The sequence below is a fragment of the Acipenser ruthenus genome, chromosome 17 (genome assembly GCF_902713425.1).
Source record: "Acipenser ruthenus chromosome 17, fAciRut3.2 maternal haplotype, whole genome shotgun sequence".
NCBI classification, from domain to species: domain Eukaryota; kingdom Metazoa; phylum Chordata; class Actinopteri; order Acipenseriformes; family Acipenseridae; genus Acipenser; species Acipenser ruthenus.
Window position 1 is genome coordinate 22,654,784 of NC_081205.1, and position 18,561 is coordinate 22,673,344.

Genomic DNA, 18,561 nt, shown 5'->3' on the forward strand with positions numbered 1-18,561 from the left:
TGTTACCGGAGTATAGATTCACCTAGTCAAAAACAGCAATGATCAAAAAACCACTGCCCTATAACCCTCAGTGGTGATTTAGTACAATACAATACAAAAAGTCATTGACGGAGGAACTTCACAATTCAGCACATTATTTCTAGTTAAAGCTAGTTATGGTAATTGAACAATGCTTAGGTCTGCTCATAATTCAAATATATTGTGATAGCAATGTATTGTCAACACATTTGTCTAAATGCTTACCAGGTTTATTTTAAATACAAAACTGTGGCAACCTTTTTTCAACCCACTCATACAGTGGGATCACAGCATCGCCAGTACAGACAACACAATGGATAAGGAACCAGCGATTCTAGTACAGTACCACATTTAGTACTGATAAGGCACCATGTTACTGCAATGGATTAACAGGGTTTCACTGTAAAGATAATTTGGTAACAGGGAGTGGCAGATATATATATCTCCCAATGCCTCAGCATGTGGTTCTCAAGGGGGCTTTTATTTGGATTTGAAGGTATTTAAAGAAATCTGATGATATAGCCCAGTATAAGAATAATACACTCCCTGGCCACATCAGTGTCAGATTCCATTGGAATCCATGGTGCTGTGCACTAACAAGGTTAAGACAGGTTTTCCTGGTTACAGTCTTACAGAATGCCCTGAAGCTGAGCACAGGAAGCAGTAGCTATATGAAAATAGTATTTATATGTGAATGTGTACAAGTGTTTTAATACCAAAGGCGGACAGACATGAATAGAAAATTCTGCCCTCCCAGTATCCTGTGCTGTACAGCATGTCCTGGCTAGGACAGACAAAATAGTGTTTCACATTTATTTAACATTGTTATATAACACACATAAAGCCACAAGATTAGTCTTGTGCCAAGACCTTGAATGTCCAGTTAGGTCAGAGACAAAAAAACTCTTGCTCTGCTGTGAAGGGATCTCTCTATTTAGTGCTGTTGCTTTTTAATTACAGTCCTCCTGGACACACATGCTCAAATGAAGCTATCACAGTCATGCAACCAAAAGTATTTCTGTTATGAGCAAAACTATGATTGGTTATTTTCCCATTTCAGGCTTTGTTTTGTACTAAAAACTTTTAAAAGCTAACAAAATGGCCAACCGTTACATATTGAAGGGATAGGCGTTTATATTCAAATGCCTTTTTTTCTAGCTCTTTTAGTTCTTTAGCCTTCTGTGACACAGTGCCATCAGGCTCCATGAAAGCTTCCCTTCCTGACCTGAACACCGCCTGAAAACCCAGGCCTCCAGAGGTGAAAGGCAGGGGGGTCTAGTGAAAGCCAACAGAGCCCCTCTTTCTAGCTAATTTCTAAGAGCAGGGAAAGGGAGAAATGGATACCTGTGTGTTTCTGCACCAGCCATTTATAGGGATCCCACAGCACCATCCCTTGGCAGACACAGCTACAGTGTTAAGAGACAGCTAGGAGTCTGCCAGAATCACATCACTGGAAGCTGGCTTTATTTCCATGCCAGCTCTTATTACACACATATATTTAACATAATATGATGCTAGAAACCTCACATAAAATGTACAACTTCTAACAGCAGTAACCAGGTTCATTTTTGTGTGTGAGGGCATGTGTACACAGGAAGTGTATATGGCGGTGTCTTTCTGGTTGTGCAGTATTTGTGAGTGTGTGTTACACAAAAAAAATTACAAAGCAGCTCAAAGACCATCTGCTATTCCTTTTTAACATTACTAGTGTGTCTAGGCCTCTAGATAAAGTGTATAGAGACAAATCTGTGTTTGCAATATCATATATTGTCCGTTCATACTGTTGGCAAAACTCACTGTGGAATCATGAATCATGTCCCCCAGTGAAATCGTTTTATTTGAGCAAGCATGAACGACAAGGATATAAATGAAGTGTAATGTCTACTGTCATGCACACATGGAACTTAGAAGTCAGCTAATAAAACTACTTTGAAACGGGCTTCCATATGTCAATAAAGAGTTTAAAATAAGAAAGAAAAGATCATTTTAAAAGGTGTATTAAAATACAAAAGTCACTTGGGTAAAAAAGGGAGTCAATAATTATATTCCTTTTCATTTTTTCTTCCATGCAAAGTGAAATCAAATTCAAATGGTTCCCAAGATAAACAGCTGCCTTACCTAGAGTAACTTCTCACACACCAGAAGCCATGCATAAGTACAGTAGGTCAAAAAAAACCAAACAAAGTGACATACAGAAGGACGGACCATGACATTCACAATATGTGGAATTAACTTCCTGATTAAAACTGAAGAGACCGATTTTGTGACAGTTGATTCATTGTTTGATCACAGTTTAGAAATACCTCTATTACGACAGCCAAAGTACGAAGTAAAAATGATCTTAATACTGTAGAGTTGGCCCTGAAAGTGGGGGATCTTCAGATCCATCACAACTAAACTCCCAAAGAAACTATAGGCTGTACACTACTGCCATGCACCAACACTATGCTATCAAGCTGAATAACAAGAAACAGACAGCTGCTCTTTGTATACAACAGGATGCTCGGTGCTTCTGTGACTTTTTTCTCTTAACATTTTTACGCTAAATTCCAGCACATACATTATGGAAAATGGTGATCTGGGACAAAACCTCTCCTTTGCTGGTCAGAGAGCCAAAATAGAACAATAATAACAAATCATTTTACAGGCTTAATTTGATGGAATTTCTGGAATGAATACCATTGTCATTGTTTTAGGGTTACCATCAGCAGTCAGTACCACACTATGTGATGTTTTCAATTGCTCTGGATGCATGTGCACCCATTTCTCATTAGTTATTGCTCCTAACTCCCACAGCAAAGTTGGGAGTAGAACTTCACTTTTAAGAAAACAGCATGAGACATCTACAAGTTGTGCAGTTTTGGATATGGTGCATTGCTCTTCATGGTTTTTGCATATTACAGAGCACAGTGAATCGGTGTCTTTTTTTTCTTTTTTTGCTTAACGAAGGGAAATAGGACAGTTACAGACCACTAACTCCAAGGCAATTTTGTTAACAAAAAAAGAGAGCGCTGCCTTTTAGCTAGAAGCATGAATAAATGTTCAGCCCAAGCTAAAGCAAACAAATAACTCAGATTTTGGCACTCAGTTTTCAAACCAATCTCACGCACAAAAGGGTTTTATGAAGCAGTGACACAGGTAAAAACCTTACCCCTGTTGCACACTTCCAGACTGCTTGGCTACAGTTTGGTTAATTTAAGGTAGAAATGAAACTCTGGGCAGACAGACACACACACACTGGTATGCACTGTATAAATGTACCATGGCTTCATCTGTAGCGTCCTTGTATGCAATCCCAGCAATACTTTGCTATTAAAAATAGAAGGGGACAAAGAACACTATGTGCTATTTATAACAATTTAAAAGTGTAATGACAGCATTCTTGCCATTCACCTTTTAGTTTATGTTGATATTTTTTCCAGGGTTCCAGGGTTAACCCACTTTTCTTTGCCACTAAATTATACTTTAACTTCCTGTGTTGCAGACAATAGGACTTTACCTCACAATCCATGCACAGCATAACATCCCAGAATATGAGACAAACACATGGAAGTGCACTTAGGTAAGATTTATCGAAATAGTTTAATAGCTTTGTAAACTTTTAGCTTTCATAAAAGTCAGTTACCATGGAATGACCTCCCCTAAAAAACAAACAAAAAAATGGCCTGGTTTACGTCGCTGTTATTTATACATGTACATTATAGAAACTGTCCCTTTTTTTTGCAGTTTGAAGTTAGTAACATTTTATTGATACATTTCTTGTATTGTGAGGCTGCAACTTTCAAAAGTCAAGCCTCATTTCTGAAACAGAAGACAAAGCTTCACCTGCAGTGCAGGTGTTCCCATTTTAATAATGTATCATATATTAGCTTGCTGAGAGATTGTGTCAAATACCCTGTATTAAATATCACCACTCTGCCCTTTCAAAGGTCTGATGTCAAATAAAACTTAAAAAAACGAAAACTAAAAAAAATGGTTTTAAATGCCATGACATATGACACTTAAAAATTTTCCATCTAAATTTAATTGCATCTAAATTAGGTTGTTCAACAAGTATGTAGGCAACTATTGAACAGAACCTTACCTGAGCATAAGTGGTGCATTGTGGATATGGAAAATGATAGTACCTCTGCTGTTTGGAAGTATGCAGTTACTATGACAACGTAGCTTTTTCTAAAGAAAGGGATTCCCGACAATGAAAACTGGCACACTGGGACAATAGGGAAGGCTGTGTGTACTGTACAATCCTCTGCAGTGTGCTACCAGAAAGAGCCAAATAATGTACCTTCTACGATTTGAAATATAATTTCCAGGAATTACTTACGCAACAGTGAAGAGAAAACTGTTTAGTTTTAGAGTTGTGTTACTTTCTGTCTAGACTGTGTTTCGATCTGTGAAATAATTACCAGAGACTGAATTAACTGCTCCCGAAGTCATATAGGGCAGCAGTGTGGAGTAGTGGTTAGGGCTCTGGACTCTTGACCGGAGGGTTGTGGGTTCAATCCCCGGTGGGGACACTGCTGCTGTATCCTTGAGCAAGGTACTTTACCTAGATTGCTCCAGTAAAAACCCAACTGTAACCCAATTGTATGTAAAAATAATGTGATAAAATAATGTGATATCTTGTAACAATTGTAAGTCGCCCTGGATAAGGGCGTCTGCCAAGAAATAAATAATAATAAATAATAATATATAAATCAACAGTGATCTTATTTCTTCAATTGAAGACCTTGAGAAAGACTTTGTCAAATAACTTCACAAGATGTTATATACAAGTAGTTTTGATTAAAACTTTAGGGGTTCCCTTGTGTTTTATGCAAAATGCAAATTAAAAGCTAATAACCTAATTCACAGCTTACCTGGCACATCTTGCTCGTTGGACCTTGGGCTGCTCCTCGCTCTGCGCTCTGTTTTCTTGATGCCTGGACTGCCTCCTCCGCTGCCCCCCGCCCCGCCATGGCTCTTGCCGTAGCCGTTGTACATTGTACAGGAGGTTATGTGGGATTTGTAGATGGACGACGGCGGGCTGTTGAGTCGGTTCTGCCTGTCCAGCTGTCTCTCTTTAATCTTCTTGTGCTGTGGTTTGCCGTACTGATCCTCTCGGGTAATGTAGCTGGACATTCCATAGAATGGTAAGATTTCTTAAAAAAAAAAAAATGGTCAAAGAATTTGTAGGCTATGAATCTTACAATGCTATGGTTTAGAAAACAAAATGGAAATTAAAAAGCAGAAATCGCCTCAAGATTATTATTATTTTTTGTGCCCCAAAACACTAGAACCGCCACGGCAGTCACGCCAAAACCCTTGCATGATACTTTCATTGCTAATGCTTCAAACTTACATTTTATGGTCTTGCTTGACCTTTTGGGGTCATATAAATGTAATTGAACCCACAGTTTCTCTTGGTGTTCTCTTACCTTGCTCCCCATATATTGTGGGGGGGAGGTGATGCTGTTGAAAGAACTGGGGGGGCATGTCTCCTGGTCCGGTGACCGGTGGGTAGAAAGCAGTGTGTGAGCTGGGTATGAAGTGGGGGTGGTGGGGAAGGTATGGAGATATGTGGTGTGTGGGGGAGATTGCTGAAGGGTAGCTGGGAGGGTAGCACTCTGGAGACTGTGGTGTCACTACAACCCTTCGTACCCCTGTGTTATCTTCCAGCACCTGCAGAGAGAAAGTCTTTATTAGTGCTGACATTTTCAATACGATGCAATGCGAGCTGGTGTAATCTGTTTTTTCATGGATGTTGAACTTACACAAACAATTATTCCATTGTTTAGTCTATCTTAAGAAAGTGTGCTGATGAAACACCAACAAGCCATGGTTTCATTTAAAATGCAAAATACTTTTTTTAAATATTCTACCTAAACTGTCTTTGATATATTGCTGAAGATTTACAGTAGGCCTTGATTCTCAAAGCTCTTTACTCAAAATATTTTTTTTTTCCCAGAAAGGAACTCCTGCACTTCATTTAGGGACTTAAAAATAGTCTTACATTGTTTCTTCTCCATTTTGAAATTGTACTTGGTGTTGTCTTATGATGATTTGGAGCAAACAGCTTTGAGAATATGGCCCTTTTATAAGTCTGTAAACAGCTAATATATTGTATGCATATCTTTTCAAATTCAAAAATATGTATTCACCTTAGAGCTTGGAAAAGATTTGAAATCATAGCTGTAAGTCTCAGGAGAACAAAGGTCAGTCTGTGCCATCTGTCTGAACTCAAAAGCCCCTGTTTCTTTAACACAAATATCAATCTGCATAAGACTGTGTTATGAGAACGTCAACTCTGCTTATCTTGGACTTGGATCATGTTCTGACTTGGTTGGCATTCTCGACCTGAATAGAAAAACTCAAGAGCAGTTTCATCACTCTGCTTTAATTAGGCCAAGGCTGAAAGAAGGTCTGGAATGTACCAGAGGAGAGACAGCTCCTCTGTGCCAGGCACAGATGACTCATTATTACTGATGCACACGGCCTATAGTTTATTGATGCAGCAGTTATGCTGAGATGTCTCGACAAAAGTCTTGCCAAAATCACTTTTCCCAATCTCAGCATTCAACAAGAACACTGGGTAAAGCAGGTGCTGCCTTTTTTAAATGAGAATTGGAGACACACACCTCAAATTTGAGTTTTTAATTCTTTCAAGTAACTACAAGTTACAAAATCACAAGGAAAGCTTTCTTAAACTCAATGCATGAGCATATATCCCTGTTGATGTTACTGTGATTTCCATTATTCTTGTAGTGGATGTTCTTTTCACTTTCTACCCACAAGTCAAGCAGATAAATGCTTGGGGCAATACCTTTTTAATAGCTGTTGGAAGCATTAGCCCAATTGTTTCTGTCTACATGAGTTTATTCCAATATGTACTGTAATTCACTCAAAGTTTCTTCAGGGATAGAAATAAGACATAGCAATCTGATCCATCCCTGATTTTACTATGAGTTTAAGACACACCTGAGCTTGTTACCTATACAAGCTCATAATAAAATCTAGCATGGGTGAAACTGCCCTGTTCTATGTCCTTTCCATATCTGCATAAATTTAAGTTACGGAGGACTCCTTAAATGATATAGGGATGAGCACTAGTAGTTGTAAAAATTGAGTGTCAGTAATTCTTCAGCAGCTTGCAGTGCTTCTCCTTTTTAAAGACCCCCTAAACAAATGTTTATCCAAATGTGACTCAGCAAAAGCACAACTTCCCACTTGCAGTTGGCACTGTATGGTATTTGTCACACCTGAAAGCTTCCTGACACCAGAACCAGGTAACATGGAGCAGTTATTTAAGTAAAGAACATGCATGTTCAATGAAGATACTGGTTCACAGTTTTTTTTTTAAATTTTCTTATTCTGTTTTTTTAGTTCATTTGGCATTAAAATTACATTTAGTGGTATAATAAGATTTAGCTAATTCAGGAATTAGGTAAACTCTTCCTCAATTTTCCACTGATGTAAAGACGAACAGTAGCTTGTCTCCAGTGCGCTCCTACACCTGAATGCAAAGTCGAACGCGGCACAACAGGATATCAGTTCTCTATTGCTCTTGAAAGTCTTCTAGCTAAATGTACAGTATAAAGGGGATAAAAAAAAGGTCTCCTACAGCTTTTATCATAGTATGTTATGGATTGCTGCTGAGTACAAAGGTCATGCCATTAGAGGAATCTTGTAAAACAGCTGCATGTACAGTACAGTATGTACTAAGAAGAACATATGGGACATTTTAACTTATGGTAAATATTTTGAAACAATGAGAGCAATGTTAAGTGCATGCAATCTATTAGACCGATGTATGCTGTACTAATATACAGAACTTGCAATACGTAGAACTTCATAATATTAGCAGCCAAGAAGCAAGGTTCAGTATGTTAGTAACATATATCTACAGCCTTGTGAATTATTTGTATCTGTTATAAATTTTCATTTTATTTTTCACAAATTTTGTTTTATTACAGATACAAAAATAAAATAATTTAGTTACCATAATTTCTCATTAGTGGCGGTAACATTAACGTACAGTCCCCCACTCGTTTTAATTAACTGCCTATTTACAGTAAATACTGCCCATGCCCTCTGTAAAAATACAATGATCAAATAAAAAAATATATATTTACACTGCCCTACTATTGTGGGGCTGTCATAATAATTGCACATACAGCAATCTACCCATTAAAAAAATGTAATTGTATTTCAATCCCTTTGCACTGAAGCAGTGCTCCATTATACAAAACAAGCTTGGGGTTTCTCAGTATTTTAGAAACAAATATCCCTTCTCTTCCATCACAATTTGAATTCCCAAACGACTCGCTCCAAATTATGCATCTGCGCAAGTGCTAGTCAGAGCTTCCGTTTCCCTTCAAACCGTGTCTATGGTAACGACTGAGCCTTGACAACTAAGATTGCAAGTATTTATTGAAAGTATTTTTTGTATAAACCTTCCAATTTGAAAATGTCATTCCATGCTTGCTTCATAATGATTTTTCATTTAATATTTGCATTTAGTTTTATTTTGTGCTATTTTGTATTTGCGAAAAACATGGGGCTCTACATATATCCAATGTAATATAAGATACAGCAGTATCTTACAGTTGTAGATCACAATTATCTACATCCACATGCATGGACAGACATGGGCTTCCATTTGCCGCCAGAGTAAATAACTTGATCTAAAGGATACCATTATCAAATTTCAACACGATGATGAGCAATTCTCTAGATATATGTACAAATATAGTGCATACGAATGGGCGGACACAGAGATGCATCCAGATATACCCAGATTCTGATGCCCTCAAGAAGTATAAAAATAAAAATATGTAACATACGTACGTTTAAATTACTGGAGGCTGGCTGTCAAGTATGATGAGGTATAATTTAACCCATGTCTGGAGGCTTCCCTTCATTGGTCCTTCAAAACGTATTTTGTTTCAATAAAGAGAGTGGCACTGTTAGGACTGATACACAGATTTCTTTTTTATTTTATTTATGGCTACAGTATCTCCATCCTGGAACCTCAAATGCTGACTTGCAACTGACTAACTGTATCATTTTCCCTGAGATATGTGTAGAGAGAACATTTAAATCTGGCAAAGGGTTCTCCCAAACACTGTTTCTCCTCGGGACTTGTCAGTGGAAATCATGTCTCAGAGACGTATACATTCTGAGTATCTTGACCAAACCTTGCAGTCTGTTCTGGAACTGCCATGAATCAAGCCTGTACTGATAGATCTGTCCGAGGACACAGTTTAAGACAACAAACAATTCTGCTCAAGACTGGCTTTCCAACGGTTATAGAAACCCTACTGGGATAAGTAATTATTTTTGTTTTTAGGGGTGAAAGCTTGTTATTGGCCACATAATAGAATTTTACAGTTGTGGTATACCAGACTCATCTGATCTGTGGTAAGAAGCAAATTATTTTTTTTCTTAGATTAGATTAATGTGCAGTTAATCAGAATCAGGAAGGGAAGGCTGAATTTAGTCTACATTTTTTTATTTTTTTTTAGATTCAAACCTGAGTGGTGTGTACATTTGGAAGCAGAAACACAGGCACTGTTAGCAAATCTGTGCTTTCAAAATCTCAGATTTAAGAAACCATTGGAAATACAGACTTCATATTTGCAGTAATATAGACACCTCCCAGTGACATTGACCTCTGAGTTAATATGGCTGCCAAATTATTGTGACACAGCATTATTTTTTGTATTGCAGAGACCACATGCTTTGAGATATTGGCTTCAGATTTGGAACACAGCTGAATTCAATTGAGTTTACATGCTTGGTTTACTTATCCTCCATGACAAATCAGGTCAGTATCCTTAAAGTACTTAAAGCTAACAAAATAACTCCAGCAAATCTTACCTACAGTATTGCCATTACTGTGTAAGATTTCACCTTTTCCTATATGAAAGATGTACATGTTATGTTTTATTTGATTTCTATTGTTTTGTTTTGTTTTTTTTAAGAAAACCGGCCAACTTCTCTCTGGGAATTCTTATAACAAACCCTATAAATACATTGAATTACAAATGGAATATTTCATAAACATCACACAAAGAAGCAGAAACAATTCCCATTCCACAGTGTACATCAGAACATACAGAACTACAGTCCTCTTTACAAATGGAAAAAATAATTCGATTGTAAGAGAATGTGTTGCCATAACAACCTGGCCTGCAGCAGCGCTCCGGTCAAGCACCCTGGTTTGAGAGAAACATTTTGTTTTGCTCTTGAACAAATACGAAAATCAAACTCTCCTTATGCACTTTAATGTATGATTGTAGAGGATGCAATGAAAATACTGGCTCACGAAACTGCACAAGAATAGCAGTTTTATTCTTTTTACATATTACTGGAAAGCAGGTACAAGCTTCTAAAAATAATGATTCATGTTTTATGTGGACACAATGACTTTCATTCTCCTATAGAGTACAATGACTGTGTGGATTTCCCAGGCTCTTCTAGTACAATATGAAGTGCGTCAATTAAATGCGTTGACCCAAAATGTCATCGCTTTCCATTCGATGTGGCACACACCTGCACAGCATACATTTTAAAACAAAAACTTAGTTCACAGGGATCCTGTGAGCCAGGTATGGCTAATAAAAATGAATCCATGTCTGCTCTCCCTCTAATTGTCTCATAACCTTTAATTGGTAAGGCAGGATAATTTAATAATAAGAATTATAAGAGAGAGAAAGGTAAGGTTTTTAGTTTTGGTTTCGCCATTCTTTGTGTGAATGGATTAATGAAAAAGAAACAAAGGCCGATGCCGACGGGCAAAGGGAGTTAAGGATTATAATAGCAACGTGTGCCAATCCATGATTCCTGAAGCATGTTAGATATAAATATATCTCTCTATGAAAGGTACATTTAAAAATGAATATTGACACTACTACTAGTGTTGGGTACAAATTATTCCCCGACATACAAGCATACACTGGGCAGATTCTCATGGAATGTGCTGCAATCAGATCTGAGAATGGTATCTAATCTTCACTTCTCAATATTGTATCTTGATCTGAGTTGAATGCTACTGTGTGAAGTTTTCTTCTTTTTTTTGCATCTGAACTAAAGTTTACAGATTATATTTACCGTATATTTTAAAGTAAATCATTTCTAAAAGTTTCTACTGGCCCTAGTCCTATCATGATCCAACATGTTTACAATGTTTTAGTGTACCAGTTTAATTGCAGATTGCACATGCACAGCATTTTAAAATGTTGTATGTCTACTACGATCTGCCGAATAATTATTTAAGACATAGTTATTTATTTCAAAAAGCACATTCGCTGGACCCTTTTTGTGTAAAACTTTCTACATATTTTATAGGCCTTTAGAAAGGGGAAGGAGTAGTTAATACTAACTAACACAAGGTTAAGTGTAAGAATCAAGAAGGTAGCAGCCTATTAATTACTTAAATATGCTTTAGATCAGTTTAATTGGGGTCAATATACAGACAACGAAAGGTAAAGGGCTGACCTGCAGGTTAGTCAGTTTGTGCAAATTCTGGCATTCATTTTTACAGGCCATTACTGAAGTGCAAGCCAGTGTTTACTGAAGACCTACAGCTGAATCATGGGCACCTCTCTCCCCTCCTCGCTCACCTGTGAAATGTAACCTGGGGGCACATGGATTGGTGGAATGGAGCCATTGGGTGACATCATGGGAACTTCAGCAGGACCTGTCAAATAAAAAAAATCCAGCCATGAAATATACAGTAAGGCAGTAACAATCCACAGCTTTGAGCAAAAACAAACCTCACTTTATCCAACGAAATTGAAGTATATTTTTGTAACATATCTACTTTTGACTTCCACGCCAGTTAGTAGGAGTTATCGCTGAGCTGTAACTCCTTGTTGGTAAAAATATATCCACAATCAGTGGTGGTGTTTAGCAGAAAAGAGTCCCAGACAGGTAGAAGGCATGCATGCTGCTTAATATATTGCTGTGCTTTACAGATCACTACATTTTGGCTTTAACCTCCCTCTGTAACAATTTATATTCCAAAGATGTATATCAGTTAATGCAAAGCACTGCCTGTTATCCCACACTCAGTCTAACTATAGGGGGTGAGTGGATTTACTGGACAATAATGTGGAAAGTATTATGTCAGTAGGATTTAAAGACTTGATAGATAGGTACTTGATCCCCCCCAAGAAAAACAAAAATCCTGAAGTCCTTCAGAAATGGACAGCAATATTGGTCCCTTGACATTCGTAAAATATAAAAGAATATTATTCTTTGGCACTGAACCAACACAAATTCCTCCATGTTTTTTAATTTTTAAAAAAAAAAATTTTGATCAGATTTTAACAAACTTGTAAACACAAACAGTGACTTACTATTTGATTGACGATATTTGATTTTTTTTTTTTTTTTTTGGTTCAATGCGTTAGATACCTGATATATGCAGGGAACTGTCAAGGAGTAACCATAGAAACCACCAGACACAATGTGGGCTTTGGCAACATATTTGAAATAATGTCAATCATGCACAACTCTCTTTCTACAAAAAGAAAATGGCTTTCAGAAGACGGGCAGTGTGCAAAGACCCTGCAACGGACCAATCATTACAGCAGTGTGGAGTAGTGGTTAGGGCTCTGGGCTCTTGACTGGAGGGTCGTGGGTTCAATCCCCGGTCAGGGACACTGCTGTTGTACCCTTGAGCAAGGTACTTTACCTATATTGCTCCAGTAAAAACCCAACTGTATAAATGGGTAATTGTATGTAAAAATAATGTGATATCTTGTAACAATTGTAAGTCGCCCTGGATAAGGGCGTCTGCTAAGAAATTAATAATAATAATAATAATAATAATAATAATAATTACTACGTAATACGGGTAATTTGTGTCAATGAGTCATTTGCTTAGCAACGGGCTTAACGACCACAAACCCAAACAAACCAGTGACATGGCGTTACGGTTTTATTCAGTGATACTGTAAATATAAAAGTGCTGTACAGTTATGTTTCTACTAATACATAGTAAAGTTGTTCTTGTGTACGACGACTGCCTAATAATAATAATAATAATAATAATAATAATAATAATAATAATAATAATAATAATCATTAGTATTATTTTTATGATTAACATTACTATTATAGCTACATAAATATCAAACCTTAAATCGGAGTACCATTATGAATGTTTAATCTTTGGAAAAAATATAAATAACTTCTTGCATGCTGAGATTAATTACTAGTATGCTATAGTCATACGATGGGGTGGGCAGAAAAATAAAAACATGAACTGTGATAGACAAGCGGTCAGTAATGGGTGTAAAATGAAATGTGATACTTCTCACAATTCTCGGATTCCTAATGCCTCCAGAGTTCTACGTTGCCGGAATCCTAGTGTGGATATCCTCACTTCAACACAGTAAGTTAACTTTTGTATATGTATCCGTGAAACGTACATTCAATGTATTATAGAAACTGAAAATTGATGTGTTTGAGTGGTGTTTATTTTTAATAACCAAAAATAAATGATTCAAGCCCTAATTATAATGTATATTACTTCCAGAACTTTGAAGTGTCTTTTTAATCATAATGGTGCTGTGGTACGATTTGATCTCATTGGAACATTCATCTAACGTTTTGCCACAGCTGCAGAATGGGTCATTACCTATAGATAATCAGTGTTAGACTAACCTAACAACTAACAGAGTTCTGCATTTGCTCAGGCACTTTGTATGGTGGAAGTTTTATTCAATACAGATTTTTGCTGTTTGTCATACATTTTAATCTGTAAAGATTTTAAATCCTTTTTTTGTACTTTGTGTTTCTGCTCCTTCCTTTCATCTCTTTGCTTCAATGCTACTGAAAACAAGTACAATCCTGTAGTAGTTATACAGCTGTGCCTTTCTATCTGTGAGCATGAGCTTGCCTGCAAGGATCACGTATTACTGCTGGCACGAACAAATAAAAGAAATGTTACTATGGAAGACAAGGCTTCCCGACCCCCCACAAATCTTAAGTGATGTCAAGGGGACTGAATCAAGAAAAAGGAAACTACATACTTGCCAAAGTTCTGTAAAGAATGTCGGAAGTATGTTTTTTGGGGGTTTTTTTGTGTTTGGGGGTGGGGGTTGTCTTCATCTGGGAATGTCATTTCTGATCCGTTGCAGGTTACCCTCCCCATATGAGGTTAAGTAATGTAATAGTACTTGGCGTAACACACTGATCTGTAACCTACACACATTCAAATGTGGCGTCATTATAATTAGGGCTGTAAGGGTTTAAACGATCACTCTAAATATATGTATATTAACGTGGAATTAAGTGCTGTATGAAAAATGATGCATTTGGCAGTAGAGCATTAAGCTTGACATATTTGAAGGGAAAATATGAAACTTTAATTGTCAGTACAGGCAGTGACGTAATTTTATTTTCAAAAGTGGGGGGGGACAGTTTCTGTAGCTGGGTTATAAATGAGGCAGGGTATTCTGTAAGGTATAAAAAACGAGAAGGGTTGAATTGGTGAAAATAATTCACTGGTCTAGTGTGATAAATAAATGCAGTCATGAAAAATAAATAGAAACCTTTTTAAGGACTTAAAAAATTAGACAGCATTGTAGACTATTTTTAACATATGTATTAAAACACAAAAAGTACTATTCACACAGACTGCTATTACAGTACAGTCCCTTTTGAACAATAAGATCCCAATGTTCACACAGAGAAGATTTATGGTAGTGAAACCATGGGCACAACAGTAAAGTTAACAATACTATTTTTCAATACAAAAAATTGAATACAATTTTCAATACAAAAAACAATACTCTTAATCCAATGAACATGAACACAAACCAAATGGAAAAAGAAGAAGCCTGTAGATTTACGGTTTTGTGTTGTTAGCCTTGCCTGTGGTGTGCATAAGTTCATTTAAATAAACCTAATTACATTTTTTAAAATGGTAAAAACAGAAATCTTAGTACTGTACATTATTTCAGTAACGTGAATAGCCTGTGTGATTAAGGCACCTCACGGCTCCATTCATGCCACAAAGTAAAACATTGTAACACATTAGAAAACAAAAACATGTAGCTACTATTTATTTATTTTTAAAAAGCACGGTGATTACGATGTCTGTTAGAAAGTGCTTATACTGTTTTAATTGTCCATATTGTATTGTGTGTGTTCAACAGGACATCTGTAATTACACAACTTATAATTATTCAAGCAAGCTGAACCGAGCAGCCGTGAAAGAGAGGGACGCTGGGAAATTAAGTTTTTATTTTTTCATGTTAATGCGCAAGCGCCGTTGTGAAGAGGAGGGACGCTAACGGCTTTGATTTTTAATGAAAAAAAAAAAGGTTTTGTGTTCTGGACATATTTTGTTTCCTGCCAACAATATATGAGTGAAACTACAAATGGAATCTTGTGCACTGTGTTTAAGTTTAATTTAAATATTGATTTTTTAAAATGTTTTTTCGATGTTGGATACGCACACTTTATATGGTGCTTATGGAGAAATGGTACGTCGTAAAATCGACTATGAATGTTTTTTATGCTATAAAAATAGATTACATTTTAGTGCTAACCTACAATCCTTCTTTATGCTTTTATGTTTCCCATTGTTTGTCTTTAAGTGGATCTATGTGGTATGTGCTTTGAATAACAAACAGAGGTTAAAATATTACTTAAAATATTGGAAGTAAAATTAAAAAATATGAAATGAGTGAAACATTAAATTTATGGCAGTTAACAGTTAAACGACCGGATTAACAATGGGTTTAAATGTGTAGTCAATTAAATGTAGATTTGCAGCCCTACTTATAATACACTTCTTGTATTCTGTTCAATGTTGGTTCTACTTAGATCATTATTTGCCATGCCTATGAACCATTCCAGCAATTACAGCTCCTGAAAAGACTCCTCATGGCAGATTTTGTGAAGTGATGTGGGGAAGCATAGACAGTGTTCCTCTCACTTCAGTGTACAATACTTCATATGTGGGCTTCAAGACACAGTGCAATGCTTTATATTAACAACAGATCTGAGATGTCTTTTCAAAAGCATTTATTTTGTGTATATTGAGCTGCTTGGGTTCTGTAGTATACCATATAGAATACAATTACTGCACACCTGGTATATAACATATGACGAGTTTTATAATACACATTATTTGTAAAAGAGTGCATGTTATATATAGAAAATGATGTATGCAAAATAAACCCGTTTTCAGTTTTTCTTTTCCAATACATATCAAACACTGTCTTTATATTAAGCTACAGAGGTTTATCTGCGGCTAAACAAAGGCAATGTGGTGGTTATAAGATCATTGATCAACCACACGCAGCATTTCATCCTATCTACAAGATAAACTGAAAAAACTAAAGCACAAAGCAATGGTGAACTATTGGTTATCTGGTATTGCATCCTGTTTAGGGAGGATGTACATATAAGCGTATAACAGCATTCTGATTCTTAGACTCGAAGTATGAGGTTAGGCATTTGAAATGAAGCTATTCAAGGAACAGTAAAAAAACAGACATCTTTCCCTTTAGCAAAAATCCACAAGTAATTTACTGTTTGGTTTTCCACAACTGCAGCTCCGGTAGCAGATCTCCAAGCTGTAAAAGACATTTCATTTCTCTTGAGGCTGAAACAGTCAGCTTCTATTAAAGGAGGCCTACAGTATGATAAATCATTCAGGTACACAAATGAATCGTACAGCTCATCCTTAATTCCCTTTCAGCTTTTGAAAGCCTGGTAGAATTCAGAAAGAGAGAACTTCTAACGAGGCTCATTGACATAGCATAAGGGGGGGGTGGTGTTCTAAATAATTACTGAGAGTACTGGCATTGCCATTTGTGAATAAGCTTTCACCAGTGGTAATTTCATTATGGTGGCAGGAAGCAATGGAAGAGTGTCTCACAAGATCTATACAGACCTTAAGCTGATTTATGGCCAGTTAGACTAGCAAAGCAAATATCGGAAGCCATTGCGTATATGTAGGGGTTTGGGCAAATAATTCTAAACACTTGCAATAACACTGCTGGATGTGTACTATACTGTATAAGGGTTCTTCACTTGGTTACTGTTCAATATTTCACAATGTTTTGATGTGTTGTTTGGAGCATGGTTCATTTTAAAATGCATAGCATTATTTACACAGGTAAATAGGGGTTGTGTTTATTTATTTTTTTAATATACATGCCAGGATTGTCATTAAATGGAGCTTTCTGGATCCATTGTGTGTAAACACGTTATTTTCTTTTGTTGCATAACACTTATACAACACACACCTTTAATGAAAGCATTCAGTAGACACACCAGAAAGCAGACTCAAACTTGATCAACCTCTGTAGCTTTATATAATTAAGAAGAAATAAAAAACAATCCTGATGTGTCTGGTTTCAGGGAGTGTTTCTTCATATAATTAGGAAATCTGATGAGAGCTGTTGAGAAACAGCCAAAAGACTCAGCACATTTTCCACTTTTTTTTTTTTTTTAGCTCGTGCAGAGACCTAGAGGGATAATAGGATTCAGATCAGGTTTGCACAGAAACATGAATGCATGCAGACAGCCTACAGATGCAACAGTTCATCTTATTATTTTGGTCCTAGAAGGAATATGCAGTGCCATCACAATTACGATTTATCTGAACATCAGCTATGCATGTAAAACATACCTGTAACTTACCTGGGGAAATAGTAGGATAAAAAACACTGGGAACATTAAAAAAAGACTACATTCTGTGCTTTTAAATTAATCCCCCCCCACCCCACCCCCCCTTGATAGGCCTTTTCTCGTTCTCAAACTTTTCTTATGTTCTTATGCTGTTGTAAATTACCTTCATACAGTACCGTTGTCATTTTACAAGGGAGCACCTTGCTGTTTTGTGATTTTCTTCCCCTACAGACCTCTACCATAATATACAATAAAGCATACCCACTGGTACTGCATTCCACATTGTAATTGCCTCGATCTCTGGAATTACAAAACAAGTATGTCAGTAACATAGATCCCCTGCAAAATGTATCAGTGTCTTGGAAAAGTAAATCACCAAGACACACCCACTGTTTTGCGCATGTAAAAAAAGAGACAGTTGCCTCTTTATACCCTCCATTAACTTCATCTTAATTGGCGATGTCATTTTATTGATATATGTAACCTGCGTACAGCATGGGCACCTACACTTTATCTCAGTTGCTGGGTAATTAGAGCTATCAGTATGACTGTCACACTCAACTGCATTCAGTATTTCTGTTTCAGTTTGTGTAAGGGACATCTTCATTTACACACCAGTGTACACAATATGACATTCAGATGGTTAAACAGAGGATTGTAAGCACTCCTAAACACAACACAAGAGGTCGCCAAGGAACGTGTATACTGTAAGACTATCCTACTGTAGTGCAATTTCTGTAAAAACAAATTGACGACGTTAGCTAGTCAGTTTTCAATTGAATCATATGGGAGAATACCATAGAAATAATGAAATTATGTACTACTTATGGATGTGTGCGGTACACCAGGGATGCACAGGGATGCACAACTGCAGCTACACCAGCACACTCTCAGACTGAAAAATAC

General features: G+C 36.7%; 1 protein-coding gene across 2 annotated transcripts in view; it reads right to left on the reverse strand.

The window, feature by feature from the left end:
• Positions 1 to 18,561, reverse strand: part of LOC117423409 (fibronectin type III domain-containing protein 3B-like) — a 234,023-nt gene that overhangs the window by 82,118 nt on the left and 133,344 nt on the right. For both annotated transcript variants that reach the window (XM_058990133.1, XM_034039137.3), the window contains exons 4-6: positions 11,622 to 11,698; positions 5,436 to 5,679; positions 4,878 to 5,159 (exon numbers count right to left, since the gene is read on the reverse strand). In XM_058990133.1, coding sequence (XP_058846116.1) covers positions 4,878 to 5,159; positions 5,436 to 5,679; positions 11,622 to 11,698 — 603 coding nt within the window. The remainder of the gene's footprint in view (positions 1 to 4,877; positions 5,160 to 5,435; positions 5,680 to 11,621; positions 11,699 to 18,561) is intronic.